Raw genomic sequence first — 18,877 nt, 5'->3', positions numbered from 1 at the left:
TATAATTAATCTACAACCTTTATTTACCCCATTTTCCAAAAGTTTTATGCAGAAGACTTGGAAGGAAGAATAATTTATTGTCCATTGTCCTATTAATATTTCTAATGTGTTATTGAAGAATTTAGTCTATTATGTAAAGTAGTTAGGATTGTCTCGGGAATGGCAGTAAAAATTGGTAATACTTCTCAGAGAAGCTTCATAAATGTCTTGGGATGGTTTTAGGCTTATGTCCTGACATCCCACTCAACTAGTTGTTTACTTTAAAGTAGAGTTTGAATGAGTTAAATGAACCAAATTGTTAATAACTTGTCGACACGCTTTAAAAAACCATCAGATTTTTTAAGGGTCCATAATATTTTGCACCTCCAAAGACTTTGTAAGCTGTCTCTTATTGTTGGAGAAGTGAAAAAAGAAGGAAAGTCTCTGACAGACAAACATAATGCCTTTGGTAGATTGTATATTCAGTGGACAAAAGGCTACAGATTAATTTAAGCACTAATGCCCTATCCCTCCCTTTAAAGAACTAGACATATAGAATATGTCTATATCGATAGAGCCAAACAGGGATTAGTTTACTGAAGATAAAGTTAAATCGTTTACTTTGTTAAAACCTTTACTAAAATTTAAACTGATGCCTGAATAGTTCTTTGTAAAAAGACTAAAGTAAAACGGACTTGCCTCTTACTTTTCCACTATTCAAAAATAACAGTTTCTAAGGAATACAACTTTCTGTCTTGATAACAATTACAGTAGAATATTGTACACCACAACATAGAACTAATAAAACCATTTGATCAAAGCTATTTTTTATTTAAGGTTCCATATCTCTTTCTTGAATTGGTATCTTAATCTACAATTCTTATTTCTACTAAATAAATAACTTTCAAGGACAGAATATCACATCTAACATATTACAAGAGAAATTATTTTAACATTGTCCTATCTATGTCCAAGTACTCTAGGTCCAGTAACCAATTTATTATGAAATCGTGATTAGATTTTAGCGGGTGTGATATCACAAGAACTGAAAATTATTACTACAGCTACAAAAGTATCTCTGTAAAGGCTTTGCAAAGTTTGTCTAATAGAATATAAAGATGAGAAAAAATTAGGAGAAATTATTCTAAAAATTAAATGCCACAATTTATTTTTTACATCTTATTATTAAACTATCCTTTATATCAATCAATCAATCAATCAATAGAAAAACTAAGTCATTATAAATCACTGGGCGGCTCAATGATCTAAACTTTTTTACCCCTCAATAAGTTTTAGAATTGACAAAGACAGAGGTAGAATAATTATGTAAAAGATTGATTTTTGGCATTTTTGATTGAACACCAATTTTAGAATTGGACTTCAATTTCATATTTATGGGTCTAGATATCATATAGAGCATATGCTCATGAATACAGAGGTGAGACAATGGGTGATAAAATAATCTTTCCTCTAATAAATATAAGTTTTTAGCCCAAGAAAGTTTTGAATCAATGAAACTAATTAGTATTTCGACAGTTTTTCAGAGGGGATATCACTTACAATATTATAAAATATCTGCAAAAAAAAACACATAATAGTTTTTCATCTAAATAGATATCAAAAGAAATATGTTTCTTTTTTATATTTTTATTGATCTTTGATGTTGTTATTATATCAACAGGCCATAGTAATAATAATAAATAATGCTAGATTTAGGTTTCTAGTAGTAATACTATATGTTGGATATTATTACTATGTAAATTATTGACAAATTACCAAATATGAATGTCCCATAGTCAACAAAATCATTTTAAAATGTGTGTCAACAGTTACTTCCAAGTTTAGTAGGTTAAAAAATCAGGAATATAAAGGGATAAGACAATGGCCCATGAATTAATGTACATCGCTAATGATGACGCACAAAATTACCCCTTATTTAAATTAAAATTAGACAATTAGTTGTTGACACTCAACTTTATTAACCAACTAATCAAAATTCCATTAAAGTCCCCAAAGTTGTTAAACCAACGAATAAGAAAACATTATCATAAAACTTTGGGGACTAGTGTAATAAACAGCCTAATGTCCCCTCCATCCCTGTTAACAAATACTTACTCTAAGAAGAAGTTTGAATAGAATATATTTGAATGTTGTTAGTAAAGAAATATTTTGAATAAATTGTTCATTTTTATGAAAAACCTAAGTAGTAGAAAATCCTATTTATAAGCAAATATGGAGCTTTACAATTTTTTTCAACCAAACAATCTTCTTTTCATCTCTCAAAAAAATGTTTCTTTGCTGTGTGTTTTTTGCAGTTTTTAAGTAGCAAAGCAAACCATTCTTGTACCTCGTGTCTGTCTGTCTGTCATTCTGCAATACTGATTTTTATTCGGTTATATCTATCCCTTATAAATATATGTCAAACTCCTGTCATTTAACTATTTCAACTGCGAAGTTAAACTAACTTTTTTTATCTTCTCTCTCTCTCTCTCTCTCTCTCTCTCTCTCTCTCTCTCTCTCTCTCTCTCTCTCTCTCTCTCTCTCTCTCTCTCTCTCTCTCTCTCTCTCTCTCTCTCTCTCTCTCTCTCCCTCTCTCTCTCTCTCTCTCTCTCTCTCTCTCTCTCTCTCTCTCTCTCTCTCTCTCTCTCTCTCTCTCTCTCTCTTTCTTTCTTTATCTCTTTATCCCCTCTATCTACATATATATCTCCCTAGCCATTTTTAATTGTCGGTCTGTTTATCTCTTTTTATGTCCATCTATCAATCTTTCTCTTGCCTCTTCTTTCTCCTTTTTGCTTTTTACTTAGAAGGCTTCGCTACAATTTCGAGTTGTTTTCCTTGTTTAAAGCAAGAAATCCGAAATTATTTTCATCACAACAGATTGTAGTATATAAAAATATCCGCCTTGGGCTACAATAACTTGCCATTTAATGCCAGGATAAAGGGACAAAGGGATATGGCTATTAATGATAAATTAGTCTTTTCACGATTTCTTTTTATTTAACGCTGTCTTTGGTGGAAAAGAATGTTAGATATATGCTCAGTATAAAATAATATTCTAAAAAGAGGAAAATAGTTTATCAAAATTTGGGGTGTACATAAATTCATCGTCCATTGTCTTATCTCTTTATATCCCTGTGAAATTCTAACAATGTACTATGTACTATGTACATTGTTGTATAGCAACTCTTTGACTTTTTTGACTTTTTCTTATTTTAATATGATAAAATTCATTATATAGAGGGGGGGTGGGTGTTTAGTTTATTGAGAAAATATTTTTTCCCTGATCCCTCATTTCCCTCCCAACAAATTTAAGCTTCAAAAGGCAGGAACTTGTTTTAAAGGTTCAAAGTGAAGTTATAGTCCATTGTCTGTTAATTTACTTATAGTTTTACCTATCTATATCAAGACAGGTATATGTTAGGTATACCCAAAATTACCAAATTGCCCAAACAAGCACTCATCAAATTTTATATCATATTTAAGAAGATGATATTTTGTATATTTTACTCTTAGAAAACTAACAAGGACAATTATGTTTGTCCATACGAAGCGCAGCAACAACAACTGCATCACCCCCCCCCCCGCCCCCTCCTCGACCAATACCCTAAAACCTTCTCTAAACCAATGTAAAGCGCCCCTGAAAATTGTATGTAGTTTGATCGGTCCAGCAGTTTACTAGATCTTAGTGGACATACATACATAGTATACAAACAGACAATTGTAATGGTCATAAATTTCAAATTGTCGACCAAAATAATTTAAATTGTATATCAAAGCAATGCTTCAAAATGGCGCAAATGACAGACGGACAGACGTACAAACGTAATAACATATTTGTATGGTAGCTTCGCTACTAAAAAGGAAGATATTCAGAAACCTTTAATTATGGTATTCGCTACGGCTGAGGTTAATATGGCCACTTTTCAGCATATTTAATATGCAAAAATACTAAAATTTTACCAGCAAACATACTCTATAATTATGGTCTGTACGTTAAAACGTCACCATATATATGATCAAGTTAGTTCTATTTCCAGTATGGCTTCGAAACCGATTAATATGAAAAATCATGTACGCTGACAATTTTCCACGATTAATAAAATGAAAATCATAAAATTAAGGCTAGTTTTGTTAGGCCGGACATTTGGTTCCTTGAGGCTAACAAAACTGATTTTATTCTTAAAATTTTCGTTTTTAATATCCGTGGAAAGTTGTGATGATATGCAATTAAATACCTTTCTTGTTTGCGACGAATCAAAAAAATGGAACTATTAATTTCTCAAATTTAAATGAGCTATATAACGAATATGTCATAAATAGGGATTTATTTACTATATCTGTATTGTTATTACTGAGCTAATTCTGAACAAAATTGTCCTTGTATACATACTATATTTGTATACATTTCCTATATTTATCTGGATAAATGGATAGTTAAACTTATTAATATTAGAAATAATTTGTTGATATAAATTTTAATGATTTAATAGAAGTGGTAATGACTGACTTTTATTGCACTCTGTTATAAGAGCTTACTTGTATTGCATTGCTACTTTTGAGCCCAATTTAGTACAGAACCTAATATTAGAAATAGGAGTCAGTTAAATGAATTTTTCTCTTAAAAGTTTATTTACTAGAACAGGGGCGTTCAAGCTTTTTTTATTTGGGGGGGGTAATCTTTATTTCATACAGGCATTTTTTTTATTTGGGGGGGGGGGGGTAAAAATTGAAAATCCAAAATTTTGGGGGTGCTGCAGCAAGTGTTTTAGTTGTATTTGCCTCTATGAACAATTTCTATACATTATAAGTTTACTTGGTTCCTATATTCCTAGAATAATTTTTATACTAATTTAGAATTCGAACAATTTACTCATTCTTTTATCCATAATCATATCCTCTCTCGTTGTCGGGGGAAAAAAGCTAAACAAATTTGAAAATTATCATTTTATGGTTTTTTTTCACAATGCATCACATGTGTTTTTATATCATTTTGAATAACAAATAAGTAAGAGAAGCACTGTATCAATTTCTGTTAAAATTTTCTGGTATTAAGTTGATAAACACCCAATAGATAACAAACAACCAACCCCTTGATTGCATACCTTAGTCTAGAAATCCCATCAATAATACTGTTTATGGGCCAAGGCATTCCCCTTTATATTACTATTGTTGTCACGTGCCTGACATAGGAACATTAGGTACCATTTTCATCACGCTGTGTGGCCAAGAGTCTAACCCGACACTTACCTGACAGCAAACCAACACATTACCAAGTACACTAATGCCAAAGGTTTCGAGATCCTACTGGACTGATTAACATCGAAGATACTTTTAAATGATATTTTTTCTATAATTTATAATTCTATTTTAGGCGCAAGACCCGTCACGGAGATTGTAACCGAGGCACTGCAGGGTTTGCCTATGTCGGCGGGGCTTGTGTTGTCAATAAGAGATTAGAAAAGGTATGATTCATTTATTTTATTTCTAACTGTCCCAATTAAAATATAGTCAATATAACAAAAACAATTGAAAAGTTTTTTGAACTGTATATTTTGACTTCATTTAAAAAAAAAATAACTCAACTTCAATGGGCGGGGGTTGCTAAATAAAGGGGTAAATGAAGCAAAATATGACTTTGAGTTTTTAATAGTCGGAAATTTGCTATGAAACAGGAAAACCTAACAAAAATTTCTAGCTCTCTATAGCTCTATCAGAAGCTGAGATAAATGGGGAGGTGTCGTTTGACGTCTCCTACCACCCCCCCCCCCCTTGCCCCTGATCGATTCCTATTATATTATCATTTGTTATTAGGTGAACAGTGTAGCTATAGTTGAAGATACTGGTGGCTTCTCCGGAATTATTGTGGCTGCCCACGAGTTGGGACATCTGTAAGTAGTCAACCTTGTTTTTTTATAATACATATATTTTTTTATTGCTGCGCGTAATTAAGTAGATATATATTTACTTGTTTAGTTACTCTTTAACAACATAGATTTTGTCCGTTCGTTTGTTCGTCTGTCTTTAAAAAGTAGTTTCAAAAGTACCAGTTTTAAAAGAATGTTCTAACTTATGGATATAATAATCTTTGATGTAATTTTTTATGTTATATCTACGCTGCTTGTAAGTTAGAAATTTGTTGTTTTTATCCTAAATCCAAATTTCTTCACTACTAAGTACATAAACTTTTATCAAATATATGATTTAAATTTTGATTCAGAAATGTGCATTAATATCCGTAAACCTAAAAAAAAGACCTATCCATGGAAAAATGGACAACATCCATAATAAAACTGCAAGAAGTATCCCACAATTTAAAATTGGACCACATACTCACTACCCCCTTCACACCGTTTTTAAGAGGGGTTTATTTTGAATGTCAAAGCTACTCAAAACTCACAACGATTGTTTGTCAATTCGTCCGCCAGTTAGAAACAAGAAAAAGGGAATGTCCTCTCCAAACCCTAAATCCATTTTTTTATCTTCAAATGGATGGAGGGGTGGAAAACAACCCCCATCACAAAATTGGATATTATTGAACTGCAATATATGAATATTGGTTTCTCTGGCAATATTTCATTCTCGGATACCTTCCATGTTTATATATCTATTAGCAATGTTCAAATATTATAATTTGGAAATATTATTATATTTAAAATTGAGGCAAATATCTCATTTTTGGATACATTATTATTTACCTATTTTTGTGGCTCCAGCTAAAAATAAAGGCAAGTATCTCTTTTTAGGATAACTTCCATGCTTACACATTTATTAGCACTAATCAAAATGCTACATATTTAGAATTTCTGAGTTAAACTAGGCAACAACAAAAAGAGGCAAATGTCTCATTTTCGAATACAATCAATATATGCTTTCATATCTACGAGATCTGTTCATTATGTATTTTTTATAATTCTTTATTTTGAACTCAGAAAAAGTAGCCAATAACCCTCGCTTAAAAACTAAAAATTCTACTCTCCGATTTACATTTTCATTAATAAAAGAAACAAATTATCTGGTTCAAACACTTTTTTTTGCAATTTTTTGTAATCAAGCATCTAGGGACTTACTCGGTATAAAACAAACAAAAAATAAATTCTGAATGGGTCTAATGAATACATATTCTCGCTTACCAAAAATTGGAAAAATGTATTGGCTTTTTATTTGATCACTTTTACTTTCTATCTAGCTGTTCTCTTACATTCTAGTAGTGCAGCTACTCTATATATTCTCATAGAGTTTGTATATATTAAAGCAACAGGGTACCGAAGAATATCGCTGACTGCTGAACCGATTTGATTCTGCTTTACAGTGTATCTTCTCACAGGTCCTGGGATAATTGAAAACTATTTTGTGGAAGGGCATCACCATCCTCCCAAGAGATATCCCCCTCTAAAAATCTCCCCTATCAAAATTTTTTTTGTACTTTTTCTATTTAAAACTAAAATTGAAAGTGAATGAAGGTCGACTACCCCTTCCGCCCCTATTAGATCTCTATCTGCCGCTGGTTGTAAATACAAATATCATCTAAAGGTAACTGCATAAGCAACAGTTTATCAGCTATCTAAAGCAATTATTCGTTTTTAACAAGACTAGTTGCTTAACCCCTAGCCTATAGGGGAGGGCTATCGAGGTCAAAAAAGTAGCCTAAAACCGTCCCAAGATATTTATAAAGCTTCACAGAAAATTTCAACCTATTCGAACAAGCAATTTCCGAGATCTTTAGCTCTAGACAAAATAAACTCATAGACATCTAGCACATAAGTTATCCAGTCTTAGGTATACCTAACATTTATGTTATTCCACATATTCTTTGTTTAGGTTGGGAGCTGTTCACGACGGGTCCCCGCCCCCATCATACCTGGGAGGCCCTGGTGCAGTCAAGTGCAGGTATGTCATGGTAGAACAGCTACTCTATAATTTGGAACTGTCCCTACGTCACTTTGCTTGAGAACTAATTGTCTTCTTTTGGGCGAAGTAATGTTCTAGGGAAAGTATTTTTTGATATATTTGTGACCACTTGTATTGCTGCAAGGCTCTCCTAACCATTAAGTTACCTGAATTTGCATAAAATAAGCATTATTATTATTATTATTTGATTCTTTATTTGTCTTTATCATTTACTTACAAAGATTACATTAAAAGTATAACAATATTAAGTTAAAACTCATTTAAAATTGTTTATGTACACATATATAAAAGAATAGCATTTCAAAATTACATTGGTTAAATAAAAAAGTTTTTTACAATCTGTGACATTCCCTTCGTTCAGTCATATTTTAATTCCTCAGATTATAATGGATCACATTTAAGGTGTGATTGGCAGACTGAATAAAGAAAGGAGGGAATGCTCTAACACTGTTAAGTAAAAGGGTCGCCAGAGGATGAATTAAGGATAATTTTCGACTGGTCCCTTACCTTATTATGGCCCCTATAACTAAAGTCACAGATCCTGGGCAGGGACAGTTTTATTAAGAGCAGAATGCTCTAACATTATTAGGTACAAGGGTCGCCAGAGGATAATTTTCGACTGGTCCCTTACCTTGGTATTGCCCCTATAACTCAAGTCACAGATCCTGTGGTATTCCCCTAGCTCAGTCATCAATAAAGCCTCCAAAAAAATAGTGTATCACATATAAGATGTGTTTAGCAGACTGAATTAAGATGAGAGGGGCAGGGACAGGTATTCTGATAATAGACAGCTCTGACCCTGTTAGGTTTAAGAGTCGCCAGAGGATTATTATCGACTGGTCCCTTACCTAGGTATTTACCCTGTATAGCATACTTGAGCTGACTAACCGACAGAGTAGAAATGAATTTTATCCAGGGTCAAATTGTATTGTTGTTAATTTTTCATATCCTAGCTTATAACTTTTATTTTTAAGCAAAAATTTCCTTTGAAAGGAAATAAATTCAAGTAGATTTGAATTTAATGGAAGCTTTTTTTTCAGTCTTGACTGAAAGATGAAAAATAACACAAGAATAATTTCGATATTCAATACAGTTATAATGTTACTGGTGAGCGTTTTTGGAACTCCTACTAACAGCCAGCTTGACTCAAAATTATGTTCAATATTTTGTAGAAGGTTTGTGAAGTAGTTGGCAGTAATACTAGTGGTGACAGGACAGTCCAGATAAAAGTGCTGGGCAGTTTCTTTGGGTGCGGGTAGATTCCTGTCCAGTCTACAAAGTGTACATTCTGGAGACTCTGGCCTAAAATTAGCGATATTGGCATTAAAATAGTGAAAATTGTTTATTGATTTAAATGAGAAATCTCTTATGTTTATAGGAATAAAGGACAAATTCCAAACTTTTTGCCATTTACGCTCTCTCTCTATGTCAAATTCTCTGATTTTCGCACAGTTATACCTATTTAAATAAGTCTTACACTTTTCTATCCTCTGTTCATCATTTGATAAGAAGTAACGAAAATGTTTTGACTTTACTTTTGGCTTTAAAAACAGGGAACTGATTTTAGTTTGGGGTTTTGAAAGTTTACACCTATATATAGCAATATTGTGCTGAACAAATCCCCTAAGTCTCAGATATTCCATGTAATTAAAATTGACCTTTGATTTGATGTTAAAGTTTCTATAATCTAGACATACATTATCAGTATTTAAAAGGTCTCCAAAGCAAATTAACTTAATATCATTTTCATAACGTAACCATGTTGTTTCTGTAAAAATAGCCCTGCTTACAATTTGTTTATCACTATTACAAAAATAATCATTTTTAAAAATTCTCATGTCTTTTATATTGTCATGTTTTAGCCAAAATGAATTTGAAAATATTGTATATGATTCAATAATTCTTGATAAAATGGGATTAATATTCTTATCTAAATTTTCATAAAAATAAAATGGATCATTTGCTTGGCATCTTGTATTTTTTAATTCTGAAGACCAAGTATCAATTATGGATAAAGATTTTTTATACATTAAAATATCTAGAGATCGTAAAAAATCTGTTACTTTTGGTATTCCTAAACCTCCATTTTCGGCACTTGAAAAGATTTTGGATTTTGCTATTGGTCTACTTTGACATAAGAAAGAAATAATAAGATTTTCAATTTGAGAAATTATTTCTTCAGATGGATAGACAACTGCCCCTACATAATTCAGTAAAGGTAACATGAATCCCTTTATAATAGCAATTTTACCAGGTGTAGTAAGGTAGAAAAGTGCCCAAAAATTTCTAATTTTTGACATTTTAGTAACAATTTTGTTCCAATTATATTGCATATTTAAAAGTTTTGAATCAAAATGTAAACCTAAAATATCAAATTCATCAACCACGTCAATTCCAATTACATCCAACTCCCGAAAAAAATCATTTGATGGCTTCCTACCTATTATACAAATTTTAGTTTTGTTAACATTTGTTCTTAAATTAGAAACTTGAGCAAAGAAAGTAAGAATTTGAAAAATAGTTTTCAAAGCAATGGCAGTTGGATTAAATGCAACATTGCAATCATCAGCAAATGCTGATTCAGGGTCAGGCTGTTTGTCAGTGTCAGTCAATTTAAAAGGTATAGCTCTTGGTATTACAATTTCATTGTTAATTGATAACATAAGTAATAATGGGGTTAGGGCAATTTTAAAAATGTTAGGACTTGGCCTATCACCTTGCATATAACCAACTTTCATGGGAAAGTTGGGTGTTATTCCAGCATTAAAAAAACTTTTTTTTTACAAAAAGTTTGCTTATCAGATATGAGGGAAACCACTGCTATGCTTTCTAAATTATACCTTACTCTTACAGGAATCTTAATACTCAAAGTTTGAAAATGATAGGGGCATATTAACTGAGTATAATTTGTGCAAATATTGTCCATAAAATGGAATATAATATTTATGTGTGTTGTTAGTTTGTAAGTTGATATTTGCTATGCAGACTGCATTTACCAAAAGTGCAGTAACAAAACATTTACTAGATATTTCTTAGATCGGCGCATGTTGCACAATTCTACGAAAGTGATGCGCTGGCCTTGCTAAATATGCAGCGTTTAATGTTTTATATCATTATTTTGGTTTGTCCTATTTCGATTAATAAAAAAGTAATTATGATAACATGGATTAGACATTGATTAGATCGGTTGATGCATGTTTTAAAACTTTTTCTATTTGACTGTAATAACAATGAAAACAAGTGTTTTAAGACGCTGCTTATTGTTCCTAATTATAAGAAATGATTTCATACAATACAAATGACCATTGATAGGCCAGTATAGTGTACATTTTAGCATTGTTATTGCTAAATTGACTGGCCTATCATTGGTAATTTGTATTGTATGATGACATGTAATATATATGCACTATAAGCTATTTGTGTTAACAGTTAAACCGTTCTTACACTCATCCCTTTGAAAAATAGAGAATTTGAGAACTATTTTTACAATTTGAATCATTTGTAGTATAAAATCTATGTTATATTTGGTCGATGATGGTTCGATGCAAAATTGTATAAACATAAAGATTTCAAAGTAGGCATATTACCCACCAAAACAGTTACAAATATACCAACTAAACTTTTTCAGGGAAACTTGGAGGACCAAAAATGAATAAAAATTCAAAGAGAAATTTAACATTTACTTTATAGGTGTTATACTAATGATATCATGCTTGTTCGTTCCAAGAATCACCAATTTTCGTGTAAAAATTGGGTTGAGCACCTTTCTTTCAGATGCCCGTTTTATCCAGGGTTTAAGATATGTAGGATGATTCTAACGTGTTATATATATTTAGATGGGAAGATGGTTACATTATGAGTGATTTGAGACACACCAGCAAGGGGTTCAAGTGGAGCTACTGTACTGTTAACCAGTTTCATCACTTCTTAAAGTAAGTTCAAAATTAGCTCAACAGATGGTGTTATAATTTATCATTTTTGTTATTTTTGTACAGATAACTTATGGATCCATAAAGTTTATCAATCAATTATTCTGTTAGTCAAAATTAATGTTTTTTATGCTATAAAATTTTTATTGTATCAGTCGTTTTTCTTTCTTTGCTATTTTTAAATTAACTTTGAAATTGAGTATCTAAAATACTTTTTTATCTCAATTATATTTAAAGACTTGGCAACGCCTATGATAAACGTTGAACACAAATTTTCAACCAAATTATAAGTATTTACATACTTGTAAAAAATATGGTTATTACCCTGCTAGCATTTTTTTAAATTTCAGTAGATTTTGGGAAATCCAAGCAACACAATTTAGTCGAGAATTCATAAATATCAATGTGTACTACTTGAAAATATTAAATTAAGCTGAACGTTAAACTTTTAAAGTTTTTAATGGATAGGAGAAACAAGGGTTGTAGATTTTTATTAAACTGGTAAGACATTGTCAAAGTTCTCAATTTCTTTCTTGTTTTTGCAATTAGGATAGCTGTAACAATTTTTTACTCAGTTCAACTAATAGGCTCAAATCTCATGGAGAAAGAGACGGTGGCAATTACTTAAAACCCTTTCTTCCTGCCAATATTTGGGTACAAGGGTTGTTCTTATATATCCTATTCTTCCGTGTATACCTAAACTACTAAACACTTACATAAACAAATGTTAAATTGGCGGTTTAATGTTTTGAAGCCGATTTTTCACCAAGCTATCTTATTGGTAATGATTAGGTTTAAGCAAATTTATTTTATATAGTATAAACGCCACTAAAAACATATTTCATTATTGTCTTAGTTTTTTGAGTGAGTGTTTAATCACATCTGTTTAATATCTGATAATATCAGATTAGCAAAGTGTTACATATACACATAAAAGCAAATTCTATTATTGTAGACTTTTTGTGGAGATGAAGTGTCGGAAAGGAAACTTACTGTTACACGACAGCTGTACCCTTAGAATCTACGGTTTTTTCTAAGGGAAAGGGATGTGGCTGAAAAATATCCTCAACCCATCTCCAAAAATCCTTCGTTAAGCTTATCATCTAAATATAAAAACTTAATCACTTTAATCATTAGCAAGATCTTAACTAACAAATAAAAAACCTTACTTCTTTATAGAAAAGGATATGCGGTTCTGAAAATTTCAGCCGAAGTTTGAGTTTAAATCAAAACTATTTTTTCTCGGTTTTGTATGGTTGTATGATAATTTCCAGAAATAAGGAACTAATTTTTAAAATAGAAAATGACCGCCTTAGCACTTTTTACTCACATTAAGGCAATAAATTTAACAATATGCATATGTATTATACATACATTTAATGTACTTTTCACAATCTGTCCATGTTTTACATAGACAAGTACACTCATGGTAAGAAGTTGCACAGCAACAAAAAGTTAACAAAATTTGGAAGAAGTATGGTAAATATAGTATAAAGCAGGAATAAAATAATTAAGAGCTAAAAATTTTAGGTTATTTATGTCTACTATTTTCATTTTAATGAGCAGGAAATTTTAAAATTTAAACTTTATCATTGCGTTGGTGGATAAAGGTTTCTAATTATTACATTATTAACAATAGCAGCCATACTATATGTCACCACAATATTTCATTATAAACATGCTTCATCGATTTACAAAGGCGTATATGATCCTAGAGACCTCTAGGAACACTTGGTTAGGTTGTGTTCCACCTTATCTTAGCTTTAAAAGAAAATTTGAGGGGGTAAAATATCCTAACCAAAGTATGTAAAACAAAACCCGGGACTTATAAAAAGCTTCAATGTAATGTAAAGCCATGTGTAAATATCTAGCAAAATCTCTTAGTACAAAAACACAAAGATAGACAGGCAGACATCCTGCCTCTTTTATTTAAAGATAAATATAATTATTGAAAACATTATTTGCAAACAATAAAATATAAATATATTGTTGAAATAAAGAATCCTAAAAATGCAAAATTACTGCAATATTGAATACAATTTCTTTTGTTTAACCCCCCCCCCCACCAAAAAAAATAGGTGCCAAAAGATGCTTTGTGAAATTTTGAAGAAAAAATTATAAAATTGTATATTTTTAAAGGTGAAAAAATGCATATAATAGGAGCGCTTTCTTTACAAAAGTTGCATCTTAAAATACTCTACATTTTAACAATTTTTAAATAATTTTTGAGCGAGAGATTTAAAGCATATAAAATAACACCCACATTTACCTCCCTTTTGTGTCATCCCGTTGATACACAACTTTATTGATTTATAGAATTTTAATCCTATGCTATTCGTTGAAAATTGTCTGTAATACAATGCTATACATGATTTTTTAGTATGGCTATCAATTGGTTTCTGTTCCAATTTTTGGAGGGCTTTTCAAATGGGCAACTCAAACAAAAAGAAAACTTCCACTGTTTTTTCACAGCGCATTTTTCAAAAACTTTTTATTAAGTGTTGATCTTTTGAACTTAAATTATCAACATAAAACGGCTGCATGTAATTTTATACTTAATACCATATTTTTAAAACAAGATGGATTGCAAAGATTGCATAGGATATTTTTACACAGAAAAAAAAACAATTGTTACTTTTTTAGAGTTCGTTAGGTACCTTTTTGTTCTTTTTATTATTTACAAAAAAATATTTTTTATGTTTTTTTCGGTATCTATAATGTCAGGCAAGGTTACACAAAAAGAAATTAATTATCAACATCATAACAAAATAAAATAACATTTTAAATTCAAATAAAATGCAAGGCAATAACGTTTTCCAACAGAGTACCATGAGATATATAGGGATGCCTATCTCAACAACATATAGGTGTGCTTTTTTCACTCCCTAGTAATTATTTAGGTTTTTAATTATATTTTTGAATTTTTTCTAATTCATTATCTTTTGTTTAAGTGGAGAGACAGCAACGTGTATGTACAACTCTCCCCATGAGGATGAATCTTTGCCACGTGTTTTGCCCGGCAAACTCTTGTCCCTGGATGCGCAATGCCGCAAAGATCGAGGAACTTCAGCTTGTTTCAAGGTAAAGACAACTTGTCTGAACTTGATTATTGAAAATTCAATTAAATCACATCCAGAGGGAAGAAGTTTTACAAAGCAACTCAAAAACAGCCATGTGACGTCATTAAAATTGGGGATGAGAGGAAGTGGGAAAGAAAACTCCTAAAAAAGAGATGTAAAATATCTCATTTTTATGACGTCACATGGACGATTTTTTAGACACTGATTGAGTTAAGATTTACTTCCTTTAAGCCTCCAATATTTGCAAGCTGCCGATGGAATAATTGCACATATGAATATAGTAATATTTTGTTTAGGATGACCGAGTGTGTGCACAGCTGTTCTGTTTTGATGCTGGATCAGGTTACTGTGTGTCCTACAGACCAGCCGCAGAGGGCTCCAGATGTGGAGATAATCAGGTACGCGGCATTTGAGCTTATTTATCCATTCTTGTCCCAAAAGCCTAAAATTCAGTAAAAACAGTAAAAAGATCCCTCTAATTATCCTATCATTTAGATACATTGTCCTATATTTTGAATTTTCAGATAACTAACGTTTTGACTGCACAAACTGTTTGCTTAAGTAGAAATATACTGCAGCATATATCATGTACTCATATGACCCTATTAAGTCAATGTTAAGTATGTGTATAAAGAAGTAAAATGTGAAAAATTAAGGGGCTACTTTGTGAGAAACCTATGTCTGCTCCTGAATATATTAAGATTTGTTTTTAATAGCACAGCTATTCTATAATTGTATATTTTCAGATGTGCCTGAATGGTAAATGTGTGCGGGAACACGAGAACGCCATCGACTACGGCGACGGTGGCTCCTTCCTGCGGCGCACTGGCTCAGCCATTACGCCAACATTTGACAAATCTCCTTCCCAGAGGTTCTATAGGAGAGCACGCCACCGAGTCTAGCCTTCTCTTCCACCTGTACTCTGCCTGCCTTTGCCTAGTCTATGTGTGTACTGTCCATATTTTAATACAATATTCAACCGCTAGAGGATGTGTAATTTTTGTTAAAAGTAATCTAACTTTACATATGGACATTACATACATTTTGCTAAACTAGAATCTAACCTAATCTAACCCATGCATGATAAACCTTCTTGCCTTCTCCTGTACTTTTAATCATAAAAAAAGTGTTTTCTATTTTTCTTCTACGTTGTCTCTGATTTTTTTCTGTACATATTTATGTTTCCAAAGTCTTAACTAAAAAGACGCATTATGAGTAATCCATTCTAGTCAAAAATCATATTTTTATTGTTATTTATTCATTATTGTTTTGTAGATTTAGAAATTATTGAGTACAATTTAGTCTAAATAATGTATTTCTGTTTTTAGTATCTTTATTTTGTTTTTTAGTATTTCCAGAGACAACTAGAAAATCTTAAAATTCTTGTAAATCATTCACCTTTTTCATAGTGTATGTTATCACACACACACACGCATTCAACATCTATTTCACCCATCTATTCTATACCATACATAATATCAGGACTTTGAGCACTGTGACAAAACCGCCAGCAGCCGCGGATCCTCTGCCGCCCACCGCCGCCCCGCCCTTGCCCCCAACACCCTCCGGGGATGAAAGCCCGGCTGAGCCGACCAGTGAGGCCGTGACCACAACCAAAATGCCGTGGTGGAAACGGCTGCAGAATCATTCAATCCTCCGCCATCTTACATCAACAACCACTACAAGTACTACTAGTACAACAACAGAGACAACTACTACAACAACCACCACCAAAACTACAACTACAACAACTACAACAGAGTCAACCACAACTACTAGTACAGAGTCGTATAGAACAAGAGCAAGATCCTCCCTGGCGGTCAAGAATGAGGATTCTAATGAAAATACTTTAGGTAATATAATTTTAAAGAATAAAAGCTTTTTAAAAACCAGTAGCAAGAAATTAGACTGTACAAAAAAATAAGATTCGACCCATCATGTTTTAAAATGCAGCATTCAATGATTCTTGAACAATCATGGCCTTTAAGCACTTAATAGTTGGGTCTAATCTCGGCTATTGGCAAGGCCTTCTATTGATGAAGGAATTAGTTTTCCTGACTTTTGAAATATAAGGATGTATTTTTTCACTTACTAACCTATACTGCAAACACAGAGGGATGGAATAACAGTTATTTGTCGCCTCGTATTATAGACAGCTTTCCTCGTATTAAAATAACAAATGACAAGCCCCAATAGGATGAAGGCCCGGACTAACAAAACTGGTATCAATTTGATTATTTGAAATCGGTTCAAATCCACCGAATATTGATCGGTTTCGAAGACAAACTATAGATAACTTTACTTAAGTGTTTTATTTTAGAATACGCAGATGAGGAATGTAAGGATAGAATCACAAATATTGCTGGCAGCATGTCCTGTCAAGATTTTCTAAGGTAAAGAATATTTTAGCCACCCCAAAAAAAGCAAGAATATGACAACAGACAAATCTTGAAAAGACTGTAAAATAAGGTGAAATGTGCAAACTTTTCTTTTTTAGTGTATCATAAGATTAAAGGGATGCCAAAAGGGGAGAAAAAACTTATTTCTTCCTTTCCCCCCACTTCCACCAAAAATTGTGTATGCCCTTATGACTGGGTAATTGGGATACCTGACAAAAAAAGAAGATTCTTTATTTGACATAAATTTTTCTCTTTGTTCTTACTTTAACTATTTAATTTTGATTGAAACATAAATATGACTACTTTAGCCCTAATTTTTCTGCTGTAATAGCACAAAAGACTATTATAATAAAATGACAAATGACATAAATAACAACATTTAAAATTGCTTTATTGGGATTTTGGTTTTAGATCAGTATACATTATATGAAGCTATTTTATAATTAGGGAATGTCTGACCGTCTGCCTTTTGTCAGTCAATACAAACTCAGTCCAAATAATTTATTAAAAAAAACTTTTACTTTCTTCTTCCTTGACTGATTTTCAATACATAAAACAAAACTTACTTATTCTTATTTATTCCTAACTAAAATCTACCAAAATTGTCATTAAATCATTGGTTTTATACAGAACAAGATTACATTACTTAAATATATTGTTGGCTTGGTATTGCTAAGCCACTTACGGACATCATTGTCCTTGTCAATAATGGATATATTATACTTGGATCTTGCACCAGATTTTCATGTACTCTATTGAGCCACGCATCGAGCTAAAATAACGATTCTCCCCTTTTCACCTCATCCCCTCCTACTAGATTATCGAACTGACTAATAAATGACTGGGAAAATAGCAACCCAAACTGGTAACAATTTTTCCCCGACCCTGTCATAATATCCACGTATATCATACATCCACTTTGTCGATATATTAAACATCATCATCCAAATGTCCTTACAAAACAGGTAAAACCTTTAATTGCTACTTTGGTCGTATAACTACTCTATAACTACTTTGTAACGTCAATCTAATTATTTAAGAAATGGTTTAAGCATAATGTTAGATCAAAAAAGCTCTCATATAGTAAATGGTTAAGATTACCAAAAGTTTGCAGTTCTACTCATGTTTTCTTTTAATAATTCGACTAATTAAAAAAGTATTCTGTGATAAAAAACTATAATAAGACGCTTTTTTTGTTGGTATGAATCAACACCTAAAAAACAACTAGTAGACTTTTTACAAGTTATAGGTTAATAAACAGGTTTTTTTGTTTGTTAGCGAAGCTACTCTAGAAATTGGGTATATCCGTCCGACGGCCATCCCAATCCGCCAATAGATGAGCAATGTAACACAACTGTTTAGTGTTAGTTTCTAAAATAATGTTTACATTAGATTTATTATTATTCTTTTCTAACTTTTAATTGGAAGTAGCCTATAGTGCAAACAAAACATGACGTCATACAATACAAATGACCAATGATAGGCCAGTATAAATTTTACCATTGATCCATTATAATGTATACTGGCCTATCATTGGTTATTTGTATTGTATGACTTCATTTTTATTAGGTACTATACGCTA

The 18,877-nt window shown here is 31.7% G+C and overlaps 1 protein-coding gene across 1 annotated transcript in view; it reads left to right on the top strand.

Annotated features, from left to right (window-relative positions):
• LOC145322429 (A disintegrin and metalloproteinase with thrombospondin motifs like) overlaps positions 1–18,877 on the top strand; it is a 241,350-nt gene that overhangs the window by 221,205 nt on the left and 1,268 nt on the right. Inside the window, exons 17-25 of the mRNA XM_080164421.1 lie at positions 5,351–5,441; positions 5,791–5,867; positions 7,798–7,866; positions 11,724–11,819; positions 14,768–14,897; positions 15,193–15,294; positions 15,643–15,767; positions 16,379–16,749; positions 17,217–17,289. Coding sequence (XP_080020547.1) covers positions 5,351–5,441; positions 5,791–5,867; positions 7,798–7,866; positions 11,724–11,819; positions 14,768–14,897; positions 15,193–15,294; positions 15,643–15,767; positions 16,379–16,749; positions 17,217–17,289 — 1,134 coding nt within the window. The remainder of the gene's footprint in view (positions 1–5,350; positions 5,442–5,790; positions 5,868–7,797; positions 7,867–11,723; positions 11,820–14,767; positions 14,898–15,192; positions 15,295–15,642; positions 15,768–16,378; positions 16,750–17,216; positions 17,290–18,877) is intronic.

Source organism: Acartia tonsa, chromosome 6, assembly GCF_053477335.1.
Source record: "Acartia tonsa isolate MP-2025a chromosome 6, ASM5347733v1, whole genome shotgun sequence".
Taxonomy (NCBI): Eukaryota; Metazoa; Arthropoda; class Copepoda; order Calanoida; family Acartiidae; genus Acartia; species Acartia tonsa.
The sequence above is the reverse complement of the archived record's forward strand: the minus strand, read 5'-3'. Positions and strand labels throughout refer to the sequence as shown.